The 26,694-nt window shown below is 34.1% G+C and overlaps 1 protein-coding gene across 2 annotated transcripts in view; it reads left to right on the top strand.

Moving 5' to 3' along the window:
- The first annotated feature begins 5,628 nt into the window (after positions 1-5,628).
- Positions 5,629-26,694, top strand: part of SGCZ (sarcoglycan zeta) — a 181,987-nt gene continuing 160,921 nt past the window's right edge. Inside the window, exons 1-2 of one of the 2 annotated variants that reach the window (XM_018906987.3) lie at positions 5,629-5,710; positions 8,286-8,480. In XM_018906987.3, coding sequence (XP_018762532.2) covers positions 8,286-8,480 — 195 coding nt within the window. In that variant the 5' untranslated portion in view covers positions 5,629-5,710. Of the gene's footprint in view, positions 5,711-8,285; positions 8,481-26,694 lie in introns of those variants that run through there. The other variant, XM_050973777.1, reaches the window with a different exon arrangement.

The raw sequence follows: 26,694 nt of genomic DNA on the forward strand, positions 1-26,694 counted from the left end.
AGATCATTTTTCTATCTCTCTTTTCTGTACTTGATTACCCTTGAATATCCTGTTGCCAGGAATTAGAGTGAGTAATGACTTTTGAGTAAGAGACTCCAACCAGTCAAGTGTTTGATATTTGTCAGCTTTCCATTTTGCTGACCACGGCTTCTTCAGGGACAGGCAGCTGCACAGTGTCTATTGATAAAGCTGGCTCAGAACAGTTCCAGTGAAGAGCAGTTATTTTTTTCTTCTGTTCTTCCAACTGTGCTTACATGTATCCTAGAAGATAAAATGGCATTGGCACTGGCTCCTCCCTCCTTCAATCTCTTCTTAGTATGAAAGGAAGGCTTCATTTTGTTCAATTCCAATCAGTCGTCTCTTCATCAAGCTATATTGATTCTTTTTTCTTTTCACAGCAGGGAGAGCACATATTCTGTAGGGTGAGCCTCATTTCATTTTCATTAATCATTTGAGGAAAGTCAGGAACAACCTCTGCCTGCATGAGACTATCAAAGGATTTAGCCAAGTTCCTTCCAGTAAAGAGCTGAAGGTAACTGAATGCAGTAAAAATGAGATCTAGAGGACCACCTGTATCTCTCTAGCTTTCCCACGGTACCTGAAAGGATTGGATATTTGTTACCTGGAAATTTAGATCACTCATATTGTTTAACTCATGATGTGGTAGCATCTTATTAATTGCTCAAAGGAAATAAAAAAAGGTAAAAAACATTCTCAGTACTGCCAACTCAGCTAGTGAATATGGAAGAAATGTATGATTGAATCATTACATGTTAAATATCTTCATTATTTGTAAGTACTTGAAACCCCTTTTAAATAAGGAAACAACTCTTGTGTGATTGAGCTTCCTTCTCAGGAAGGAAGCTCAGTTTTGATTTAGTATCTTGCTAAATCCAAACAAGTTGACTGTTGGTCAATGAATGTATTTCTGCATGCATTCTCAGGAAGAAGCAAATGCAAACAGAAGTAGAATGGAGAAAGTGAAAAGGTGGAAATTATTCTAGTAATAAAGTGTGTGATTCCATTTTTGATGAAAAATATTGCCAGGGTGATTTAGGAGTTTAGATCTGCTTTTTGTAATTAATACTACACCTTTAACATTGTTAATCATGTTTCAAATAGGTTTGGAAAATATTATTATTATATTTTTCATCTAGCATTGTAAGTGATTTGGGAGCTTGCAACTAAAATGGTAAAGTTGCTTTCTAAAAGATCAACTAACATGTGAAATAGAAGTCAGAATTTTTTGCACTTTAAAGCACAGAACTAAATTGTTTTGTTATTGAATATAGTTTTAAAAGTGCAGTAAGAAATAATTTCAGATTTCATGTAATAAGAAAAGAAATTATTTTTCCACTGATATACTTTTAATGCTGCTTTTAGATCGTTGATGAAGATAATTCTGAAGGTTCCTTTCTTTTGAAAGTTTTCCAACTTGCACTTCAAGTTCAGCATCTCTTGGTATTGGATTTTTTTTTTTTGTCAGATGTCATTGGTCATGTGAGTGCTAGATAGATGAGTAGTCTTTAGTTACAGTATTAGGATGCCATGAAGATGGTTTATAAAGAGGCAGACACAGAAACAAGCCATCACAGTGAAACCACATTTTATAAATTATGAAACTGCTGATCAGGGTTGCATCCATTAGTAACAAGGAAGATGAATCAGCTAATTAAAGGAAGGAAATGCCGAAGAAAAAAAGGGAAACAAATTAGAGTGTTAGTCCTGAATTTTATATGAAATTAAAATTTCTCATTTCTGCACAAACTACTTAGGTGTTCTCCATAGCTTTATGGTATCATCTGAAATACATGGTAAACTTATAGAATAATGACTTAAATCTCTATCCTGAGAGAAGTTTAAAAATTAAGTTTTGCGAGTGTTGTCTGAGTAAAACAGTGGTGACTAGACTCTTAATATTTTAAACACCTGGTAAAACACCTCTCTTGTTAAATTTTAAAAATGTAATTTTTTTAGACTGGAGCAGGAACCCATATTGGTAGGTAGGTGCTATAAAATTAGAGATATGTGTGTGTGTCTGTCTGTCTGTCTATCTATCTATATCTAGATCCTCTATCTATATTTACACACCTATATGTATTTTTAAATCTAATTCTCACAGTGGATTCTGTCTTCTTCTATTAAGATAAATTCAGCTCTTTTCTGCCTGTACTCTTCTCAGGCAGACAGGCAAAATATAGCTTATTATTTTAGAGCTTTGGATAGTAGTAAGATTTAATTCATGCTTGTGTTACTGTGATCCCTTTAGTTTGCATATTGATATAATTATGATTACTTATCTCTATGATTGTGATTACTATTGATTAAAAATATCCTGAAGAGATAGAGAATCTATTAATATTGAATATGAGGACATTAAATTCACATTAAGGTAAAACTGATGAAAAAAAAAATCAGTGTAGCTGTGCCTATGTACATTACTGAAGAAGCTCAACAAATACAAGTAAAACCCAAAATGTAATCAGTCTCTTTTTAAGAAATACTCCTGTTCTTCATGTCATAGCACTTACTCAGTGCAGCTTTTTCTGTACTCTGATATGTGGTCCATGTTATTTTTCATAGAAACTTACAGAGTTATGTGTTTTGGGCCAGAAGAGGCATGGATGTGGATTCAGATCTACAAGTATTGGTTTTCTAGCCATACGATGGAGTTGTGCTACATATATATGAAATAAAAGGGAAAGGAAGAGTATTTAAAAGCTTATTTTCCATCTTTCTAGAAATTCAGTTTTTATTCATATTTCCTATATTTCCTCGTCTTTCATTATGGACTACATGATTACCCTACCACATGAGATTTAGACTCCAAACTGTGGCAGAAATTAACTATTTAATGAAGGTATTTCCTCATAAAGTGTTCATTCCCCCTCTGCATCCAGTTCAGCTGGTTTAGTGAATCTGCCACTTTTAAAAACATCTTTCCTGATTCTTGAAGATTTCACTGGTGCCATTTCACCATCTACTGAAAGTGATTTAAGAAAATGTGTAATTCACAGAGGAAAAGTAGCTCCAGCTGTGAAGCTACAGAGGTCTTGGTCCTGCCATCTCCCATTGATGTAATTGCCAAGTTTTCTCCTCATGAAATATCCTTAGCAAAGACATTATTCATAATATCTTCTCAGTGGCCCTAAGAGAGGGAGCTGAGCAGATAAAAAGTGCTGTTCCTAGCACTAGTGAATGTTCTGTGCCTTACTGTGATATGTAGAGCAACATAGAGGGCCCACCAGGTTTAAGAGAAAAGTGGTGGGTTCTTAAATTGGGATCCAATGGTTTGCTGTAGTTTCCCTGACTTTGCTGCTATTTTATTTTTCCTTTGGAATTTATTCAGTAAGACAGAATTTATCTCTTTGTCTAGCAGAAGGAGTATTTGAGATCAAGTCCAAAAACCTGTCACAGGTGGTAGGGCAGAATGCTGCAGTATCTTTCAGCAGTCTGTCTCCTTAGGCATCTGCTTTTCTCTAAGACAGCTCAGCTATATGGAATCTTGTATTGCTGTTAGTAGACTTCTGTGATCCCACCTAGTTTGAGTAAGGTTATCCTTAGTGTCAGTGTAGCTAAAAAAAGTTATTCTCAAACACCACATGCAAAGTTAGACGATTATAAAACAAAATAGACTGAAACAATGAGTAAGTTCTTAAAAAAAAAAGCTTCTTTTAAAAATGCACTAAAATAGGTACTGAAATGAGGTTTGGTTTTGAAAATGTAGCTTAGAAAGACATTTTTTTTTTTTTGAGAAAAATCAAGCCTGAACTAGATTTGAATCCAGGTTCCTTGAAAATTCAGTATAGCACATTATTATTATTATTTACAAATATTTCAAGTCACAGAACAGTGGTAAAAAGTATGATTCTATTCATTACATGATTATTTATTCTTTTAACATGCTGTGAACTTCATTTGTGCAGAGAACATTATAATTAAATATGTTGAACAGAGCAGCCATAAATGCTCATACTAAGTAATAATGGTAATAGTATCAGAGAACTGATATTAATTTTTGTGAAGTTATATTTTATTGGAGAAAAATATCTAAGATGCAAACATTTATTGTCCTTTTATAGACAATTGTTTCAATAAGTGTTTAGTAAGCTCTGGCATCACAGGGAGAAAATTGTGTGCCTCAGCTGCTGTCCGGCCTGTGGCTATAATGAAGCCTCTGTAGTAATCTAACTGTATTGAGTTAGGAAAAAATTAAATTCTAATTGTCAACATAAAGGCCAGCAAATTGTCAGTAAAAACATATTGACTTAAGCCTCATTGACATTGATGACAAAACTGTACTTTTGGCTGAGGAAAAAAAGCAGATTCTTCTGAATTATTAAACTTCAAATCACATAAATTATGTAATCAACTGAGTTTATGTACAGCTTGATAGTGAAGTTATTTGTGTATGTTTTTTCCTTTAAGTTTTCAAGGTTGCAAAGGGATTTCCAGATGTGTTCATTAGAAAAGACAGTTTTGGAGTGTTGTGTACAATTCTACCTTCATTTCTAAAAGTTATAAGAAGAAAAATCCTCAGCAGAACAAAAAAGCATCAAACCCTCAGATCAGAATCTTGAAATCCCTCTGATTTGACGCCTACATGACAAAAGTAGTCTTTGATAATTTTTTTATTTTATTGTGAGGCACAGCTTGTTTAATCTCCATCCTTGGGGTTGGACCAGATCACCTCTTTGAACTCAATTCTGTGACTCCATGACATATCCCAGCACAAGGCTCAGAAGAACCACACTCTCCAAATGCTTTTGAGCTGCCGAGGCAGTTTTACTAATGATTCCAATTATACTAAAGAGAAAAATAACTAAAATCCAACAAATACAAAGTTGCCCATCAGGGCAATAAGGATCTATGCTATTTTGCATGGAATCTGCAATAGGTTGATGAGGCTTTTATCTGGCAAGTGATTTGTGGCCCAGTGACTGTTTGTAGAAGGGTCAGTTGCTGATACAGTTTTGGCTGCCTTTGAAGGGCTTGAATGGTTAATGCCAAAAGGAGAAGACCTAGCAGGTGTCAGGTGGAGCCCATATAAAAATTTCAGAGGAAGTTGCTCTCTCCCTCCAATATTTAATTCTCTAAGAATGCAGCTCTACTAGCTTGTCAATCAAGTCATAGTTGATATAATCCCAACCAAATCAAAATAATACAATATTTTTCGGTTAGTTTTGGAAGTATTCTAGATTACCAAACACGAAAGAGAAGGATCAATTAATCTGCTTCAGCACATGCTAGAAATGACAGCAAGAGTTTCATGTATAGGTGCTTGGCATTTTAAATGCTTTCTAAGAAAATTAATCTGTTTATGCATCAGGATTTTTCAAAAGATACAACCCACTTACTTTCCATCTTCATGTTTGCTTTTATAATGAGCTTCTTGGTCTCATTCCAGGTCTTGATTTTAAAGCCAAGGTTGGGATGTAACCTTTGTGTATTTGCCACACAAGAAGGGCTATGGTTCTTATAGCAATTCCTGCTTTGTGTGATGCATGTAGGGTAAACCTTCAGCTACAGCCTGTAAAGAAGCCAGTAACATTATTTTCTGCTGAAAGCTTAATGCCACATGCTGTGTGAGGGGAAGCAAAATGAATGGCCTGCTCTAGTGCCATACAAAAAGAGAGTTCTCCACAGCATTACCTGCTGGCCAAGAGGCCGTGCTACTTTCAGATTGAGTGGGGAGACATAGCTGGCTCAAGTAAATCATCTCTAGGATGTTTTGAGCTATGGCTAGACATGATCAGATTGCTTTTTTCATTTTTTTTTTCCTCTAAATGATGGTATGATGAATTTTCCTTGCTAGCTATCATTCTTCTGTATCTGAATCTCTACAGCTCATCCAATTCCTTATCAACTCAAATGAATATTGGGTCTACGTGCTGTCATACTGTGAATTTATATTTTAAAGTACCTTTATGTTTTCATTCTTTCTGTGAATTGAGGCAATAATGCACAGAGAATGCCTAGGAGCAGTGCAATGTTCCAGGTGGCAGTTTCAACAGAAGGAGCAGGCCCCCATCCAAGAGTTCACAGGTCCAGAGAGGTTCCTGCTTCAGCCTGGGCTCTCCATGGGGTCACAAACTCTGTTCCCTCAGGCTGTTCCAGCATGAGATCTTCCCCAGGCTGTGGTGGATTTCTCCTCTCCTATGGCTCCCCATGAGCTGCAGGGGCACAGCTGGCTTTGCCAAGGCTCACAGAGTTGAAGAGTAAACAGAGGGAATTGGGGGGTGCCTGGCTGTGGTGATGGGATAAAATGTCATTGTATTTAATGATTGTGTTGCAAAGGGTCTGTTCCATGGGACTGTATTCACAGTTTTAGGACCAGTGCTGCTTCTGACATTGTCATAGTCTGAAAGCTGACTTTTCAACTACTTTTAACGGAAATAATTTTTTTTAGGTAACATGTAAAATTAAATCAAGAAAATGGAAATGGTGTAAAATTAACCAGTTATTTTAAATCTCATCATTTAATCATACATTGCATTTTTGTTACCATAAATACTGGCTGGCTGGCTAAGTAAATATGTAGAAACTCATTATAAGGAGAAAGTTGATTAGCCAATTTGTGTACTCAGTTTTTGGATTTATAAGGCATTTTCACACAATTAGGGTGAAAACTGCCAGCATATGATAAGATGATGCATGGTCTTTAAAACCCAGCCATACTTTGCTTTGGGAGGATTGAGAAATGTCTTTGAGGGAAATTTTGTTTGTAAAATTCACTACATAAATAAACTGCTAAGCATTGCATTTAATTGAAAAAAATTGAGGGCAAAGAGAAGAAATCATGATTGAAAAAAATAAAAACGACAAAATGCCTGTTTGCTAAATTACTTAAAACCTGCTTATTCAAGTCTTTATTTCTGTCTTGACTTATTTCAGTGATATATATACTGTCACAATATGTGACAGTATATATAGTGTCTTTTATGACTTATGGCTCTAATTATTCACTGTGAGGTAATTTATTCCAGTAATATCTCTTCACTAGAAGAATGGTAAAACGTAAAGAGTGTTGATTTGGATAAATATCCAGCAACACAGATAATTACATGAACATTTTGAGCTCCACATTTTAAAAATCTTATAAAATTAACATTTTTTTTATCCTTTAAATGAATGTAATCTGGTTTTTATTTCTCATTGGATTCACTGACTAATTTTTGTGTATTTTTTACTTTTATTTTAGTCAAAAGAAAGGCAGCTTTTAAGCTCAAAATTGATGATTTTATCTTGTTTATAAGTTTGTTGAGTTTGTGTTTGTTTATTTTGGATTTTTTCATTTTGTTTTGTATTGTCTTCTTCCTCCTGAGCACAAAGCCTATTAAAACAACATTTCTAATGGGTATATTACAGAAAGAACTCTTACATAAACAGAATGAGACTGTTTTAATTTAATTTTTGAGTCACAGAAAAAATTTAATACCTTCTGGTCTAAAGGCAATGTGACAGCTGAATATGAATATAAATATCTGTAAAAGACAGTTGTGGAGGAAAAATATTTAAACAGTTTTTTCTAAATGGCATAAATACTTTTGTTTTAAGGAAGTATTAATAGAAAGTCCTTTAGCAGTTTGCAAATGGTATGGTTACTGCTTGCTTGTGTGTGAGAAGAATTTAAACTAGTTCAGGAGTTCAACCGATTATAATTGTATCCATCTCTTAAAGGGAAAAATGTGGGTTTGTTTTGTTTTTTCTTCTTTTTTTGTAAAATAAGGAGGCATGTATTGTAGCATCAATTGTTAATTTAATTTGCTAGGTGTAAAAACTTCATTTATGAAAGATCTATTTTAGAAAGGCGAGATTTTTCTTCTATTTGTACAAGAATGTACTGGCTGTAAGCTATATGAAGAAAATTTCTGTTATCTCAGCCAAAACCAGTACAAAAGAAAAGGTTCATGACTCTTTTTCTCCAGAACCAAATTTTGCTGAACGATCTTATAACGGACAATAAAAAAAAAATTCAGAATTAAAGTGCAAAATACATGTATGGATTACTTCTATATTTTTAATAGTTTCTTGCTGATAAATTTGAAATGCAAATCCAATTTGAAATAGAAACCAAAGGTTTACTTGAAATTCATAAAATCCATCAAATTCATGCTAAATTCCTAGTACATATTACATTGATGTGATTAAGGCTGGATGAATGTATCTCTTCTGTGCCCATAGTAATTTATTTTCGATACATCCTGAGATAATTTTCATGTAATATTACATGTGAAAAACAGACCTCTCATTTCCTTACTTATACTTACATCTTTTTTTTTCAGATGACACGAGAGCAGTATATATTAGCAACACAACAGAACAGCCTTCCAAGGACTGAACATCCTCAGTTCTACCCAGTAGGGATTTATGGATGGCGAAAGAGGTGCTTATACTTCTTTGTCCTTCTGCTGTTGGTTACCATGATTGTTAATTTAGCAATGACAATATGGATTTTGAAGGTTATGAATTTCACAGTGGTAAGTATTACAGTAACTTTATGTACTTCATTTCTTCAAGTACGAACTTCTAGGTTTTATCTTTTTAACCATGTTATATAAAAATCTTATAATTTTAAAGGAAAAAACGTATGTACTTATTTGAATGTTAGCTCAGATATTTATACTTTTTATATATATATTCTGCAGTGAGTGGACTGGTGCCCTATGTATTCTGATGTTTTTGGTTAACAAACATATCTTATGAAATTATATCTGGGTCTTAGATTTTTTTTGTTTGCCCGAATCATAAGTGTCATGATGACTGCCCCAAGCATCTTTTGATTTTTTGTCAGCACTACATAACAAACATGAACAGTTTACTGTATCTGTTCTATATAGTATCTTTCTTAGGAGGGAACTGTGCTGGTCATGTCAATGTATACTTTTTATTTTCTTTTGTTCTTTATATTTTTTTAAAGTTTTCTGGCAATTTGGACTGTGTTTCACCTAGAACTTAGAGTAGCTGTTTTGGTGTTGATGTGGGGTAGGTGTGTCTAAAAGCCACATGCTTTAATGAGTCAATCTCTGGCTGGAATCTTTAATATCAGCAAAGTATTTCAGATGTACACTGAAGAAACATCTGCATTCAATGGAAACTGTGGTAGGAGTGTGCACTGGCTGGCAGCAGAGTAGTGACTTTTTGTATATCAAAAGAAAAGACAGAACTTCTACACAGTTCAAAATAGCAGTGTTTCTGCTAGGACTAGTGCAGTCTTCCCCTCTGGATTTTATCCTTCATAATCCATATCTTGATGCATTTAGTTATAAAATTCCAATTCCTATTTCACAGCACATTTCTTCAATAATTTATCAGAAATAAAAGAATAGCCAGCAAATCCAACATAAAACCTATGTCTAAAACTGTTCTATATCTGTTGATGATCTGTAATGCATTGAATTATCTAAAACTGTTGTCTGGTGAGACATATTGAGCAAATACATTTATTCTTCTGCGTTTCCACTAGTGGGTGAACATGTTTAATTAATATTTTGACAACTGTATGATTTTAATATTCATGTACAGCAAAATTTGTGAGAATTTTTGGAAGGTTGCCTTTTTTCAGAGGGGGCTTTTTTTTGTTCTTTTTTGGTTTGTTTTTTTTTAGCAGAATGTGCTTTTAAAATAGGACACCCCTATGTGTTTTAACTTATTAGAATATTTATTCATTTGTACTGGAAAAATATTTAGGCATAACTCTTCAAGCAATTTTAAAATTTAGCCTTTAAAAAGCACAGGTTTTTTTTCTGTGCAGAAGATTGCATTCCAATAGAATATTTGAAAGTACTGTTTCCATAACTAGGGATTTTTTGACCATCCATGCTACCAGCTATTTTAACACTATCCAAACACTATCCAGTGTAAATCTTTTTGAATTTGATCAAGCAGTTTTTAAAATAAAACAAAAAGATAAATTTTTCTTTCCTGCACATCAAAGTTTGTTGGAAAGTTAAAAGTTTATGGTGAATTACTAAAACAGTGCAGGAATCTAGTGCAGAAAACAAACAGATCATTGCAGCACTTATAATAAAACATTTTCTGCTTGATCATATTCAAATACATTTTTTAAATTATGTGCTGAAGAATGAATTTACTTCTGCAGACTCATGGAATGGTTGGTATTGTTCTACTTTGAGTAGTTAGTATTCACATTGGAATCTCTGTGTGCTAGAAGATTGACACGTTAAAAGCTGAGTAACATCTTCACACTCATGTTCTTCCATGCACCTTTGAGCAAGAGTGGGAAATTTGTATTAAGTCTGAAGGAGTCCCATTCTTAGGGGCAGGTGTTTGACAGTATAATCATTTAGTTTATGAACCTAAAGTTCATGCAGTCAGAAAGGCAATGGTTTTGAAATACAAATATATTTCTTCCATGTGTATGTATATATGTGCAGATAGGTATAAACAAAGGAATTATATTTGAATAACTGCAGAGTAATAGAAAATCAGAAGTGCAGCTAGAAATCTCGAGTGTTTGCTCAAAAGAGGAACACAAAAGTAATTGCTATGATAAAAGTAATTGCAGAAATTGGCCTGCTTTGACATTTTGACAATATTTTAAAATATTTCCTGTTTTAGCACAAGTCAGTGTTGAGCTTTCTATGAAGACAATAGTAATTGCAACATTTCAAGGGGTCATGAAGGGCCACGTCATGGTTTGTCGTTGCTGTCTGATGATTGCAACACTGTTAATTTGTATTAGTTGTTGCCTTTCTATTTTTAACTGTGAAGTTACAGCCACTGACAATTTGGCATATTAAAAACCTTGCTGTGATCAAGTTTATGGCTGGAAAAGTTTTCTGAATATACTGACCTTGAACATAAAAGTCACATTCAGAATCTGAGCAGTTATCCCATGTTCTTTTTGTACTCAGAGTGTAAAAACAGGGTCTTGTGTAAAGTGTTCATCTCATAGTAAGATATGAGATTAATGTCAGCAACTGATATAAATTTTTCTTATGGATAAATGTTGAATAGCTTATCAAAGAAGTAATTAAAAAAAAAGTTTCTTTGCAATTGTGTAAAAACAGTACAGGCAAGGCGTGCAAGTCTCCTTTTATCAGATTACATAATGTAACTGGGGAACATAGAGAAATGTTCAGGGATACAATCTCTTCTTCCAGTGTCCAAGAAACTTGAAAGGTAACAAATAATTGAAATTACCTTGAAAGTTACAAATAATTTCCCTGATATATAATATGTATCAGATGAGCAAAACTAAAAGTAATTAATATCTGTGTAGCAGGATTATTAGCTGGAGGAGTCATAGATCTAGTAATAATTTTTGAAGGATATTTTCCCACTGGTATCTTGATCTTCGTGTCCTTTGATCCTGTCTAGTTGAGCTTTTTAATATCACTGTTCAATTTTATTTTTAGAAAGATGTGGCCAAGGACGCCAATGCCATCTTGGCCTGTATCAAGAACAGTGTGGCCAGCAGGACTTGGGAGATGATTATGCCCCTGTACTTGGCACTGGTGAGGTCACACCTCAAGTACCACGTTCAGTTTTGGGCCCCTCACTTCTAGCAGGACATTGAGGTGCATGTCTGGAGACAGGCAATGGGAGTGGCAAATGGTCTAGAAAACATGTCTTATGAGGAATGGCTGAGGGAGCAGGGTGTGTTTAGCCTGGAGAAGAAGAGGCTGCTGGGGAGACCTCATCACTCTCTACAACTCCCTGAAAGGAGGGTTGATGCATTGTTCACAGGGGTCTTAGGATGAAGGAAGAGACGAGAAAGTTGACTCCATGTTCAGAAGGCTTGGTTTATTATTTTATGATATATATTATGTTAAAACTAAACTAAAAGAATAGAAGAAAGGATTTCATCAGAAGGCTTAGCTAAGAATAGAAAAGGAATGAACAACAAAGGCTTGTCTCTGACCGAGACAGTCTGGACACGTGGACTGTGATTGGCTATTAATTGGAAACAACCAAATGAGACCAATCACAGATCCACCTGTTGCATTCCACAGCAGCAGATAAGAATTGTTTGCAGTTTGTTCTTGCGGCCTCTCAGCTTCTCAGGAGGGAAAAATACTAAGGAAAGGATTTTTCATAAAACATGTCGGTGACAGAGGGTGTAGTGAGATAGGGGTTGTTTTCTTCTGCCATGTCTCAAACAAACGGATGAGAAGAAATGTCCTTAAGCTGTGCCAGGGGAGGTTCAGATTACATATTAATTTCTTTTTCAATGAGGAAGTAGTTAGACATTCAAATAAGTTGCCCAGGCAAGGTGTGAAGTCATAGTCTCTGGAAGTGTTCAAAGGGCATCTGTATGGTTCAGGGGTGGTTGTGGTGGTACTGGGTGGATGGTTGTACTGGATAATCCTGAAGGTCTGATTTTCAAAGGAGACATGCAAAGTATCTTGGAAAAGTCAAGCCAGGAATTAAAATCTGTAAATTTTTCCAGTATATAAAATAATAGCCTTAGGGGACTTGGGCTTCATGGAACACTTATAGTTTCCTTTCCTTGTACTAACCTTGGCATGGTTCACAGACTACCCCATGGAAAGCTCTATCTTTCACTTTCCATCAGGATGTAATTACCTCTCACTTAGTCTATGTTGTATGAGTTTAATGAAGCTCAGAGCAGTTAGTCACTCTTTTCTGTCTGTACAGTTACTATACTAGGGATTTCAGGAGGGATGGACACTCAAGTCATGACTTGATACCAGAGACAAGGGCTAATATATTATTGGTTTTGTGTTTAGAATGTCCCAGTTATTTCATATATGTAATATATGAGAATTTTAAAGGCTTGTGAAGAAATAAATATTTTTTTACTGTGCCTGCATTCTTGTCATCCTGTATTTACATGGACCACAGCATAAGTAATTAGCTGACTTTTTTTAAAGGTCTAATCACTATAGCATTATTCTCCAATATTTTTTTTATCATCTTTAAGGTATTTTAACCTCAACAGAACTATAATTTTGTATAATTTATTCTTCATAGAGCTGTTAATGAATAAGGCATATTGATACTCTGTCAATCTGTTTAATTACTTTGTGAAAGAGACTTACTGTATATTTTTGTTACTAACCAAATGCCAGTGTAGCGATACGTGACTGAAAGTTTTCTGCATGTATTTCAAATTAGCTTTAAAAAACGGGAATTCAAACTCTTATTCTTGGGATGTGACATTGTGAGATAACATGGAGCAACAAGCACAGACATGTAGGTCCAGCTTTTGGTGAAGGAAGCATTTAATAACACCTTTCTTATGCATTTTCTAATATGTGCACAATTGGCATTGATATTGACACATTTAATATTATGTTGTTCCTTTGCTTATTACATGACATTGATGTCTGGAGTTTACTAAAGCTAAAAAAAAATGGTACTGTTAGAAAAAATGCTCATGTAATTCTTAGATCTCTTTTTGTGTCCTGTAACAGCCATATAGCGCCAAGCTATTTTGCTGGGTTTTGTTGTACATCTTGTTTTGTGTGTCTTCATATTCTGATTACCCCTAGGAATCCATATATAAAAAGACATTTTGTGATCCCCTGTAAGAATGCAGCCACCTACTTCAGATGTTTTCTCTTGCTGTAGCTGCAGTGTTGCAGTCAGTTTTGACTGCTGGTATGATATCAATACAGTGCTGTCTGTATTGATCCATGTTAAACTCCTCTTGCCAGTACTACCATGGGAATTACTTTTAAGATCAGGGGCCAGACAATTTATCTGGGTAGTAACAGTTTATTTCTCCAGGGACTTTGAAGAACTCTTTAGCTTCAGACATAAGCAGAGTGTAAAGAGCAATTTGAATTTCCTGGCTTGAACACTTGTGCTTCATGCCCCCAGCTGAGCATACTCTCTTCGCTGGCTGCCTAGCTCTGGATTCATGTTGTAAGGACAGCAGGTAGATTGCAGGGGGAATGTCTGCCTGAATTCCACCTATTCCATGTTTAAAAGCCAAGTGAACATTATTTTTTTCTTATGTGACAGAATGTATAATAAGGCAGAAACATGCAAACATTAATCCCCCCCATGTGCATCATAACAGATTATCCCTATATTCCTTTACAAGTTTCAGGTTTACAATTGGAAACTTTCAGTAAACAATATTTTCCTGGGTTTTGGTTAATGTGCAAGAATGTGGAAATCTTCCAAATATTTAGGTCTCTGTCTTGGGACAGACACAAGCTTCTGATTTTGATATCCAATATGGAGACAACACTCATAATTTCTTAAAAAGTACAATTGCTACATTAAAGTATAATTTGATGCCTAAATTTTTAGTGGTACAGAACCAAATCAGCTCTTTTCAATGCTTTTATCTAGCTGTAGACCAAACTGTCTTGGCATACTGAGACAAAACAAAATCTATTTGTGAAACAATACTGTAATGGACATTATCCATTTCTCAACAACCATGTCAGTGATATGTGTAGTTACCTTTCTAATATTCTTTGGCCACCCATAAGTCCTTATTTGATGGTCAGAACAGTATTTGGTTATCAGTTCAGTTAGTTCTGCTGAACTATGTGATGAAGATAGCATTTTCACATCATAATTAATACAATTTCAAGTACAACTAGGTAAAGGGTCTTTTCCATTTCTTAGACAATCTTTGAGATGTGTCCAATTTGTAGCAGGTTGGCATTTCAAAATGATGAAGTTTTGTAATTGTACTTATCTCAAAAACAATTTCATCATTTGGCGAACAGAAAACTTCTTTCATTTGACGAGGGCAGTAGTTTGTTATTAGGTTTTGAGTAAATATGAATAGAAGCAGTTGATGTATATTTAATAAATATATTCTGTCACATCTCCAGGTTTAATTTACTTCAATGGCAAAAATTTATTGTCAATAAATTTTTAAAAACTGTAAATTATCTAATTTTTAAAATGTTTTTACCTTATTAACTAGGTAGACAATTATTCCCCTAGATCCATCAGTGTGTGATTTTATGTTTTGGGATGAATGTCAGAAAACTCTGGTTTCCTTTTTGCTGTTTTGTTTTGTTTTTTTGTTTTATCTTTGCCAGCCTGGACTGACAAAGTTCAGAGTTCCAGTCTAGAGCAGGCAATATAATTAACTTTTAATGATTATGAGACTTAGCCAAGATATGAGAAACCAAGGCTCAAATTCTCTCCAATGTAGATCATGTTCCAGATAATGTTTTACCCATAGGTAAAAACATAGTCTTTATCATTTCTGGCATTTCCTTTTAATAGATACATGTCATCTCTCTTACTATTTCTTAATCTCAGACAAAACATATCAACCTTGTAACAAATTGTATTGAAAATTCCAATGAAATGCCTGTATATTCCTCAACAATATTTTCTGCACAGATTTAAAACTCTTTTAAAATTTTGACTTTTTAATTATTTGAAAAAATTATTTAGAAAATCTTCAGCTAAAATGTATATTAGACTACAGATGATTGCCCATGGACATGTATACATGTATGCACAAAGTCTTATTTATATAGCCATGTTCTCATATCTTTATGGTGCACTGGAAATCAGAAATGTCAGCTTCTTGAATGAACCTGTTAGCTCTGTGAATAATTCAACAACTTACCCATGGAATGTCAGCAAATTACTCTTGCTGTGAGTTAATTTTGCTTGGACTTTTTATCACATATTTTAACATTCATAGGAAAGCACAACTTTAGAGAGCTGGAGGGTGTTTTGTACAGCTCGTGTCCCTTTTCATTTTCAGTGCCATAGGCAAGAATGAACTGATTTAGTCTTACTCTCTTTTGAGCATTTCATATATTTGCTGTCCTGAGCACAATGAAAACTCATTTTAAATATTTCTAGTACCATTCCTCTGAATCACTTTTTTATGTCCTCTTGCATGTGTACCTCCTGTATTGTATACCCCTTTTCCTAGTCCTTATGGGGAGGAAAAAAAATTGGTGTCAGTTTAAGCATGGTGTAGGTTTACTTGACTGTACAATAATATAAAATCTGTTGTGTCACAGGGGAAAGGTGACTGATCCATCACCACATTTGTGATACATAAGTCAACAGCTTGTATGAACAGTCAAGCCACTGTTAAACATACTTTGTTAGGTATTTTATAGTACTGGACCTCTCATGGAAAGATATCTTTCAGTAAAAAGTAGAAAGGTATTGTTTAAAACAATCCTCTTTAAGAGCACTTCTCAGCAAACATTGACTCCCTTGCTTAATGTGCGGGTTACATTATTGATTCTGTGTGACTGAATGCAGATCTTAAATGATTTATTTTATTCTGAGATGATATGTCTGTACATTTTGGGGTTTGTTTGATCAAATAATCTCTCATGAAGAAGGAATGAGATAAAAATATTTTCTCATTTTTATATTTGTTTGATCATTCAGATTTAATGGCAGAGTACTAGTAGAGTTCCCAATAGGAAAAGGAAGCAAACACACTGCTCCTCATAAAGTCTGGTAAAAATGTGCCAGCAAAAACAGTTTAAAAATTCATGTAATAGGTTAGCTGAAAATGTATATATACATATATAGACATGTTGTATATATCTGTATCTATTCAGTTTGCTGACGTTTACCTTCTCTGAAATAACCATGTGCTCAAGCTGAGTGAGCAATGTTTACCAGACAGCTTGTTCTTAATCATTCACTGTGTAAATGGGCTGGAACAAGTATCTCAGAATTTTTTTCAAATATTGAGTTTTATGAAAATGGAATTAACCTAATTTCCATTAAAGGCTTTTTGTTTCCTTTCTGAGTGTATTCTAGCATGACATAGGTGTTTATAGAAAATGAGATTTTCAATAGAATATTACATAAATATAATTTTAAATTCTTAAAGGTTTATTGAGTAAGAGAGTTCTGACACTTATATTTTTCCAACTGCATACCTTGAATAGCAGATATTTGAAGAATGGTTTTGGTGTGCAGTTTTTTTTAATGAGGGGGGAAAAGGCAGAACAAATTAATTTTGTATACTAGGTTTCATGAAAATAATCAACAGAAAGTCATAAGAAGGAAAAAAGGCTAATGCATCAGCATGTTTGTCTCAAGTGGAGCAGCTAAATCAGAGTTAATTTTATAGTTCAGGCCAAGCAGTACTATTTTGTATGTTTATTTAGCAGTGATTAGAGAGATATCAAACCACAAATTTAGTTACTTAAAAGCACCAACAGTCTGTATGAATAATGAAATGTGTGATTCTTACTTCCTTTCTATTATTGGGATGACTTAACTGAGTAAAGAGTGCAAAAAAAATTACATTCTCTGCTTGGAATTTGTACAAATCTTCCATCCTGAAATAAATACAAGTCTGTGTATTAAGTATAATAGCAGAATGTACCTATGTAAATCTAGCCTAAATTAGACCTAGCACATTTAGGAATTATAACAAAAAAGAAACATGAGGATAAGATAGAATATGTAATGATAAATGTCTTACATGGCAGAGTATTTCCTCTTCTTTCCTTTAAGTCAGGATATTAAATGTGCGGTTGGAATCCCAGACAGGATTAAATGATTAATTAAATGTTTCACTGATGAAGAAGCCAGGACATTTTTAAATAAAAAAATGCGAATGAAGGGTTTTTCTGTCCTGCAGCAAACAAGGAGAAAAGTTTTCAAGACTTTTACCCAAAAGACACAACACTGATGGAGGTGTCATTTCTATGCCTGGCAAACATAGTTTACTACTGCTAGGTACAATCAAGGCATGAAAATCAAGAAGTCCCATAAAATTAGGGGATTACAAAATTACATAAAATTACAGATTATAAATGGCATTGCCAGGGACAATATAGAAGTAGTGGAAATACCACAAAATAGAAGTCAATTAATACACAGTCCTAAACCTATTAATCGTAATCTAAATTTGGCTGGCTTTTCTGTAAAAGCCATCAAAGCTTGTCCAATGATTTGTTATTCAGGCAGCATGGTGCATACCCTGTTTGTCACATCATTGTCCATCAATGATGTGAGGATTACATTATTTTACTGTGACATTCAGTTCAGTACAACAAGTTGTGCACAGCTTTGTGCGAAATCTTGAGTTTTGAGCTTATGGCATCTTACAAAACAAAACTCCCAAAAACTCCAGATACATATTTTAGTGTCTCTAATAATGAAATCAGCATTTTTGTGATGCAAAATCACTACCTGTACAGTTCTTTTTAGTTCTAGATCTTCCTATCCTCTCACCTCATTGACATCTACTTACACAACTGAGCAACATCACAAAATGTTTTCCCAAAGAGAAATTTTTGACTGTGTTGATTTTTCTTAATATCTTTAAGGCTCAGTTTTATAACAGCAAGGATGTGCAAGAGGGTAACAGATTTCTGTCTACATCAACAAAAAGATAAAATTGAATAAATATTTTAAAAAATACAATAGGAATTAATATATATTAACTTTGGTTCAAATTTTAACACATGTTTCTTCTCATATACTAGAATGGCACAAGTCAAACAATTATAAGCAATTCTTTTTATAAAATGAAAATCAAAATTGCTATCATACTCTCCTCAGTTGAGATGATACTTTAATAGTAAAGGTAGATGAAAGCATATGTAAAGATAGAAATTAAAAAATATATACTTGATCATCTTCAAATCATTCTTCCATCTTTTAGAGATGGAGCTTTCTCATTTCCTTCAGTGTGTTCAGGATTATAAAATTCTTATCAGACATCTTTCAGGTTCTGGTCATGCTACACAGAAGTAACAGAGACAAATATCTATATTAGTTTTATTGTCTGAACAAGCAATATAAAAGACACAATTTAAATTTGATTTGTCACATATTCTAATATTTATTTACCAAAATATGATAATCACTATTAAAAAGTCTTCATTTTTTTACAGTAGTCAATTCAGAATTAAAATGTAGTATGCCAACAATTTGCCTGTGGATTTGTTCCTCAGACTGTTTGATATCAGCTTATGTGTCTATAAATATCCAAATTTATTTTTCTCAAGAGGGATGTAAACTATTTCCATTTGAATTTCCTGATAGTTTTTATATTTTTTTTGTTCTTCACTTATTTGGTTCTTCACTAATTAAAATGCTAACTATAAAGGAAGAGGATTGATTTTTAAGCTTAGTTCTACGTCATCTTGCTCTTACTTTCAAACATCATTAATTATTTGCAAAATTATTTTAAATAAATATTATCTACAGGATGCTACTATGGAAATCCTTTTGTCATGATCGCAAAAAGGTCACACTCTTGTGGTACCTAAGGAGGACCTGTTGGACAGAAAAAAAGAGGCAAAGAGTATGGAAACACAAAGTCTCTGTCAGGTATAAAACTTTGGGGGAATTTGCTTGCTCTAAACTCTCATGTCACCTTTTATATTAAGCAGGAGTGTTATGGTCTGCAGTTCTTAATATGAACCGTGGAAAAATAAATATCCTGTTATGGATTGTTATCTGAGCTTTTGTCTAACTGTCAAAGGGCTCTTATACTTCTGTTTTAAGGTTTAATAAAGCTGTAACCCGGAGCTTGCTGAATGTTAACACATTTATTTCAAGAAAATAAAATTCAATGGCAGATAAGGGCATTTATTACTGCACAAATAAAAAAATAGTTTTTGTAGTCTAAAGGGAAACATTAATGGATTTTGGATTCATGGTGTGTGTGAATAAAATTACTTCAGATATACCCTAAGGTTCAGGTGAAACTTGAGTCATATGTAAAGTAATAATATAATAAAATGCCTGATAATTCTTACCCATTCTTAAAAATTCTGAACACACTTAAACCGCTGCCTTAATCAAATTAAAATAACTATAGATTTTGTAATAAGGTATAGTATAATCACAGGTTCTCAAAGGTACAAGCTCAGCTAAAATATTCTGCAGACTACTACTGTTTGTTGACAGAAGATCTGAGGAGTTCATCTAAGCAGTCCAGTCATATAAATATTTCACAACACTCTTTTCTAGTTAACTGAAATTTTTTAGAAGAGTTATACTGAATATTCCGTAAGCTTACAGTGTATAAATTTACACACACACAAAAAGATATTCCTAAATAATTATTTTACATCAAGTAATCTTTCTGTATTTCAGAGAACATTTCTGAAATCTTACTTGACAGCTTTTAGTTTACTGGGCATTAAAATCTCTCACTACCTGGTAGTGCACTCTATTGGATGTAATTAGAAGTTTATGACTGTGTTTCCTTTTTTCACTTTTATAAATGAATCATAGAATCATCATAGACTCATAGAATGGTTTGGGTTGGAAGGGGACCTTGATCATCTAGTTTCAACCCCACTGCCATGGGCAGGGGCACGTTCAGTTAGATCAGGTGCTCAAAGCCCCATCCAACCTGGCCTTGAGCAGGGATTAGGCACTTACAGTTTCTCAGGGCAACCTGTTCCAGTGCCTCACAGCCCTCACAGTCAAGAGTTTTTCCCTAATGTCTAATCTAAATCCACTCTTCTTCAGTTTGAACCCATTTCCCTGTGTTCTTTCACCACACACTTTTGTAAATAATTTCTCGCCATCTTTCCTATAAGTTCCCTTCAGATACTGGAAGGATGCACTTAGGTCATCCTGAAGTCTTCCCTTTTCAAGGCTGAACCATCCCAGTTCTGTCAGTCTTTGCTCTTATGAGAGGTGCTCCATCCCTCTGATCAACTTGGTGTCCCTCCTCTGGACCAAGTGCTCACTCTGTTCCTGTTTTTCCCCAATCCATTGCCTTCATCACTGTCACTCATGGTTACCAATCACCCTATGTGGTTATCTCAGTGTAACTGATATTACTTGCATCTTACTTTAATGTAGTCACACTGCAGTGATGAGCATGAGGACAGAAACCCCAAGAAAGAAATGCTTTAACTACTCCAGTTTTATGTGAGTAGCATTATTCATGTAACTATATTTCAGAATTGATTGTATATATTTGAATTTTTTCATGCTGCAAAGTGAAAGCTTAAAGGTGTACAAGAAAGGATGTATAGGCAAGGGAAAAAGAAATAGGAGAAAAAAGAAAAGACTAATAAAATATGGTAAAATTATAAGATTAAAAAGAATTATGAGATAGAAAAATTGAAATAAAGAAAAAAGGCCATTTATGTTTCATATGAAAGAGGTTTCTTAGCTAGCAGATGTATTAGCTGCAGGCAGCAATAAATTTTAAAAATGAAAAACAATGCATAATTTTTAGATCCCTAAAATTAAAATGGTGACAGCACTAGCAGAGATGATATATTGCAAAGAAGTATTCTACTCTTCTGAATAAATCACTGAATGAGGACTCTGAAAATCAGGGTTTGATTTTTAGCACTCTTTGCAGTTGTCTAGTTGAGAATGTTGATGATTACTGCTAAATGGAAGTTGTTGGAAAACCAACTTGAATGAGAGCAGTTCTGAGAGGGATGTGGGGATTCTGGTGGCTGAGAATCTTGGCATGACCCATCAGGGAGCAGCTCAGAGAGCCAGCTGTACCTTGAGCTGCATGAAAAGGAGCGAGGCCAGCAGGTTGAGGGAGGTGATTCTACCCCTCTACTCCATCCTTGTGAAACCCCACCTAAAATACCAGAACAAGTATCTATTTTTTCTTTTTTTTTATTTCCTGGATTTTGTCATTCTTGCTGGTAATAGACTGTTTTAAAATAAACATTGTTATACATTGTTATAAAGAAAATATTTTCTGATAGTAATCAACTTAATTATGGAAACCAGCTTTTTTAATACATGGCTTTGGAAAGGGAAGAAAAGGAAATGAGAGTCAAGAAAAAATGTGGGTAGAGGAAGGAACAGAAAAAAAAAAGATAAAAAAAGACATGAAAATCAAGACAAAACCAAAAACTGTACTCCTTTTTTTTTTTTTTTTTAAGTGTCTAATGAAGAACTATGCAAATTTTACAAGGGCAGAGATCTACTCTGAAATGTACCTAAAAAACTAGGCTCTTAGAGAGGTTCTGGCATTTTATTCATGTGGAACTATACTGAATATATTTTATTACCTCTCAAGGAAATAGGCACTTGGTTTATTTTCTCTGAAAATCTTTGCTAGAGGAACTATAAATTTATTCTTAAAAATTATGGTTACCTTTCACATCAGTGGAAGATTAATTCTAGCATATTTAGTAATAACAGCAAGGTGTTATTTATGCAGGTGTGACTTTTAACAGTTCCACTACAGATGCAGCATGTGTGTATTAGCAGAGAGGCATGAAGTACATAGCACATTCATTTTTATATGATTTATAGGTTTAAATGTATCTTGAAATATTTAAGTATGTTAAAAGTGTTTGAAATATCTAGCAGGTACTCATTAGTTGTCTTTTTATTACTTTTTTCAATTAATGGAGGGCTATAAATCTTATATTAATTTAGAAATGCTTTTGGTCTCAAAGGGTTATGATCTTTTGTGATGTGCTAGTGACATTAAATAAAAACAATTGCTGGATGCTGGAATTCTTTTAAGAAATATTTATTACTTATAATAAAACTGTCTCTAAACTCTATAATGATACTGTAAAAAATTACAGTACCAGGAGAGAATGGTTTTTCGGAAGAAGTGGTTTCAGGCTCATACTAAGGCAGAGCAATACAGGCCAAGTCTTGAAAATGAGAGTAGAGAAGGGAAGAAAAGGAGGGAAGGGGAAAGGGAAAAAAACATCTCTTCAATGCAAATTATGTTGGCATTTTCTGGTTGTTGATCTGAGATACATTAGCTGGGTATTGACAGCTAAATCAGCTTCAAGGAGTATAACTGGTGAGGCAAAATACAGGTAAAAGCAGATGGATTAGCACAGCATTATTGATGCTGACAGCCCTGTGTTTTCCAGGGAAACTCTGGTGTCAAGTAAGGAACAGATGCTGAGCAATATGGCACATCTGATTTCATGCTGCTTCTGCAAACTGACCCTGGACATTCTGTATGAGGTCAAAAGATTTGTGAAATTTCAGTGAACAGGCACTGTGGGCATGAAGGTTGGCAGATCAAATCAGGTGTGTGTTTTGCCTTTCAGCAAATATCTGATGATCGTGGGTGAAATAAAATCTAAGGCTCAGCAGAGAGTGACTGAAATGCCATTTGTTGTAGAATTTTACATCTGTTAAAGATGTGTTATATAATCTGTCATCATTTATTCCTGATCTATTTTTATTCTCTTCATTTGAAGGGTAGAAACTATTATTGAAAGGTATTCTCACTACTGAAAATTGATTTCAACAAAGCAACTTGTAATGCACATTTTAGGAAAGGATGTGTAGAACTAAACTATGAGCTAGAATTACATTTCTTACTTGATGTACTATATATTTTTTTTAGTCACATAGGAAAAATGATGATACATCCAAATAAAGTTCCAATTTTCATTTAAAACTTAAATAACTGTTCTTCCTGTCCCAATAATCTGCATGCTGATTTTTAACATTTAAATACTGTTATTTAACCAAACCCACTGTTCAGAATCTAGCTGTTAACAAAGATCTTTGTCTTTAACTACTTTGTTTCATACACTTTTGCTACAGAATAATTAATCAGTAGATAAGTTCAGTGTCACCTCAGTTAAGAATTATGAGAGATTTATGAGAAAATGCATGTGATTTAAACACACTGGAGTGTGGGGTATCCAGCTTCAGATGTAATTTTACATGTTTAATGTGTAACAAACATGTACAAACTGAGCTGCTCAGACTAAGCAATAGGGATCCTTTTGATCCTTTGAGAAATAATCTCTTGAAAGTACATCCCATCTGAGTCAATAAACATGTCTTCTGAATGTGTTTTCAATAGGAGTAAAATTCAATAAAAATAAAGTTAAATGTAATAATAGATTGATGCAATCTGACTAGATCTGATAGTGATTATGTGATTGATTTTCTTGAAATAAGCTACGGGAATGCCTGACATGAGTGGAAACAAAAATTTATTCTGGACTGGGAACATCAGCATGCAGGAAACGACTGGTACCTTTTGCAAAGGGTTCAGTCAGCCTCACTGTCCCAGAAAGGTTAAAGACCTGGATGTGGTGACAAATATTAATTGTTTGAGAGGTTTATTTCTTTACACAAACAGATTTATAAATAAAAAAGCTAATTAGGTAATAAAAAGGATTCACATAGAACAACAATAATGTTATGCTTTTGTATTCAAAACAAGGCAGTAAATACAATGAAATGCCACAAAAAGCTAACTCCTGTTCAGTATTAATTTTTTTACCGTAGATGGCTAATTTCATGCCTGATGATCTGGTTTATGATAATTATTTTTAAAATTGTCATGCAGTATTACTGTTTTGGCTATACATTGAGCATTTGCCAGAAAAGGCAAAAAACTACTTTCTCAAAATTTGCAATATTTATTTCAATAGTCTTCACAATGATCAAAATAAGAACAGTATGCATCCTCAAGAAAGAACTATTGCTTTTTTCTTGTGAAGGACTATTTATTTTTTTCCAGAATGACAGGAGAATATCTTGTTAATGGAATTAATTTGGCACTTTTGCCTGTGTACTTCATTAACACTTTATTGGGTTGCATGAGCATGGTGATGAAAAACCCTTTTTAGTTATGGGGAAATTGGTGCATATTAAGCATGTTACACAGGATGTGTTTTTTTTATTTTATTTTTTGCCCAAGTGGTTATGTCTGGGATTTGAGGACATTGAAAATCAGACAATTGTTGTGTGTTGTATTGTTGTGAACCTGGTTCTTACCGGGTTACAACCAGCCAGTTGTCCTCTGGGGATTCCTTACAGTAACATCCAGGAAAAATCAAATTTTTAAAAAGCAGAATGAATTTTATAAGAACAGATTTATGCTTTTTATTTGGATTTCACATCATGTTGGTCACAGAAGTTCCCCTGTGTCATTGCTACTCTATCTCACTAGATGAAGAAACTTAGCCATATGTTGCATCACATAAACAAAAGTTGTTTAATTCCCAGACTTATTATATGAAAAGTAATTAAAAAAAATTAATTGTTCATTTTGCATTTTTCCATTTGTGTCTATTGTTTCTCACACTGTACTGTAACCACACATGTTCTTTTGTGATTCCTCAGGACCAAGACTGTGCAACTTCATTGAGCAGGCATTAACTTTAAAGCAAGAAAAAACAAAGAGCCAGTGAGATTACAGTAAAAGAATTGAAAGTTGGGGTTGTAAGAAGACTAGAAGGACTTTGGAAGGTTTCAGCAGGGAATGCAGGAATAAAAATCCATTCCATTACATTTTTTAATAGAAACTTCAAGTCATGGGCACATCTCCACTGCTATGGAAACTGTTTTCTGTGTAGTCACAGAATCAGTGCACTGAAGTGATTAAAAGCAGGGAAATAAATGTGAAATACAATATGAACCTTTCTTTGAAATACTGAAAATATCTAGAGAAATAAAGGAATTTCAGTAAATGGAGAAAACTGGAGGAAAATATTTTGCAATTTTATAGGCTTTTCTTGTTTCCCACTGAAACAAAAATGGCACTGAAGCTGCAGTTATGGGATGTAGGAGACAAAGTTCAAAGGAGGTAATACAGCAGCCTTATAGTGTTTGATCGTGCATTCCAGTACTTCTGAAGATATCTTTCTAAATTAGAAGTCAGCACATTTCTAATATAATTGGTAATAATCTTATAAACTAGTATTTTCTCTGGAAAAGTTCATCCCTTGAAAATTCTGCAATTACCTGAATAATGACAAAAAATGTGTCTGAATTAATGGGGTGTACTTCTTGGGATTACATCAATGCAACATATAAATACATTTCACAATTTTCTTTGAGAGAATTTGTCATTATTTTATTATGTTTCATCAGCAAAGAAGCTTACTCTAGTGCATCCTCAAATTTGAAATTATCTCTGATTTTTAATTTCTCTTCTATTGAGATATTCTTGATGTAGTATTTCTTGCAATTTTTACTTGCTGCATTGTGAGTTGTCTGGATATAATCTATTCTGGTAGTGCTGTGGCTCTCAGTTTATGAGCTCCTAATAGCTGTAGGCACTCAAAATATATCTTAATAGCTGTAGGCACCCCAAATATATCTTAAAACCCATCCCACCTTTTCTTTCACAGTAACCAACTACAGGCAAAGTTAAAATACTTTTTCTGTTTGCTGTGGATAGATGACAGGGTTTGCCCATGGCTATTACACAAAATTTCTCATTGATTACAGTCAGTGCAATTGCAGTCACTGTGGTGGGCAATTTATGCCTTTCTTTACTGGATGTATATTTTCAAAGTTGTTTCAAGATATTGTAAACTTAATAGAAGCTTTACAGCAAAGAGGAAAAAACCAATAGCTTACTGTTCTCTACTAGGAGTAAGATTTCAAATCTGCCATCTTACTACACTGTAGTTTCCTTTTTTTTTCCCAGATTATTTTGTGGAGTTAGAACAATTTGCAACTCTGAAAACTATTTTGGGATACCAGTTCTGCTTCAGAAGGAGCAGTAGTTTCTTTTATGGGATTTAGGATGAGAAAGTCTCTTCATTCAGCTTTGTCAGAATCCTTCTATCCACCCAGAGCTAGTGATGCACTTGAGATTAACCCTTTATGAAGAGATTAAGAGTGCTCTGTGTCCCTGTGGACAGCAATGGATTCTGAGACTGCAGAGGGAGCAAATGGGGTGGAGCTGTGTCTCTTCAGAGGTAGTTGCTTTGTAGTGTCCTTTGACACTACCCTGCAGTGGAATCTCTGAAGTGGGATCTGTAATTTTGTATAAAAGATCATTATTGTGTTTAAATGTCTGTACAAGTTCAGTAGTATGAGAAATGTATTCTGTTCAAA

This window comes from Serinus canaria, chromosome 4, assembly GCF_022539315.1.
Source record: "Serinus canaria isolate serCan28SL12 chromosome 4, serCan2020, whole genome shotgun sequence".
Lineage (NCBI taxonomy): Eukaryota > Metazoa > Chordata > Aves > Passeriformes > Fringillidae > Serinus > Serinus canaria.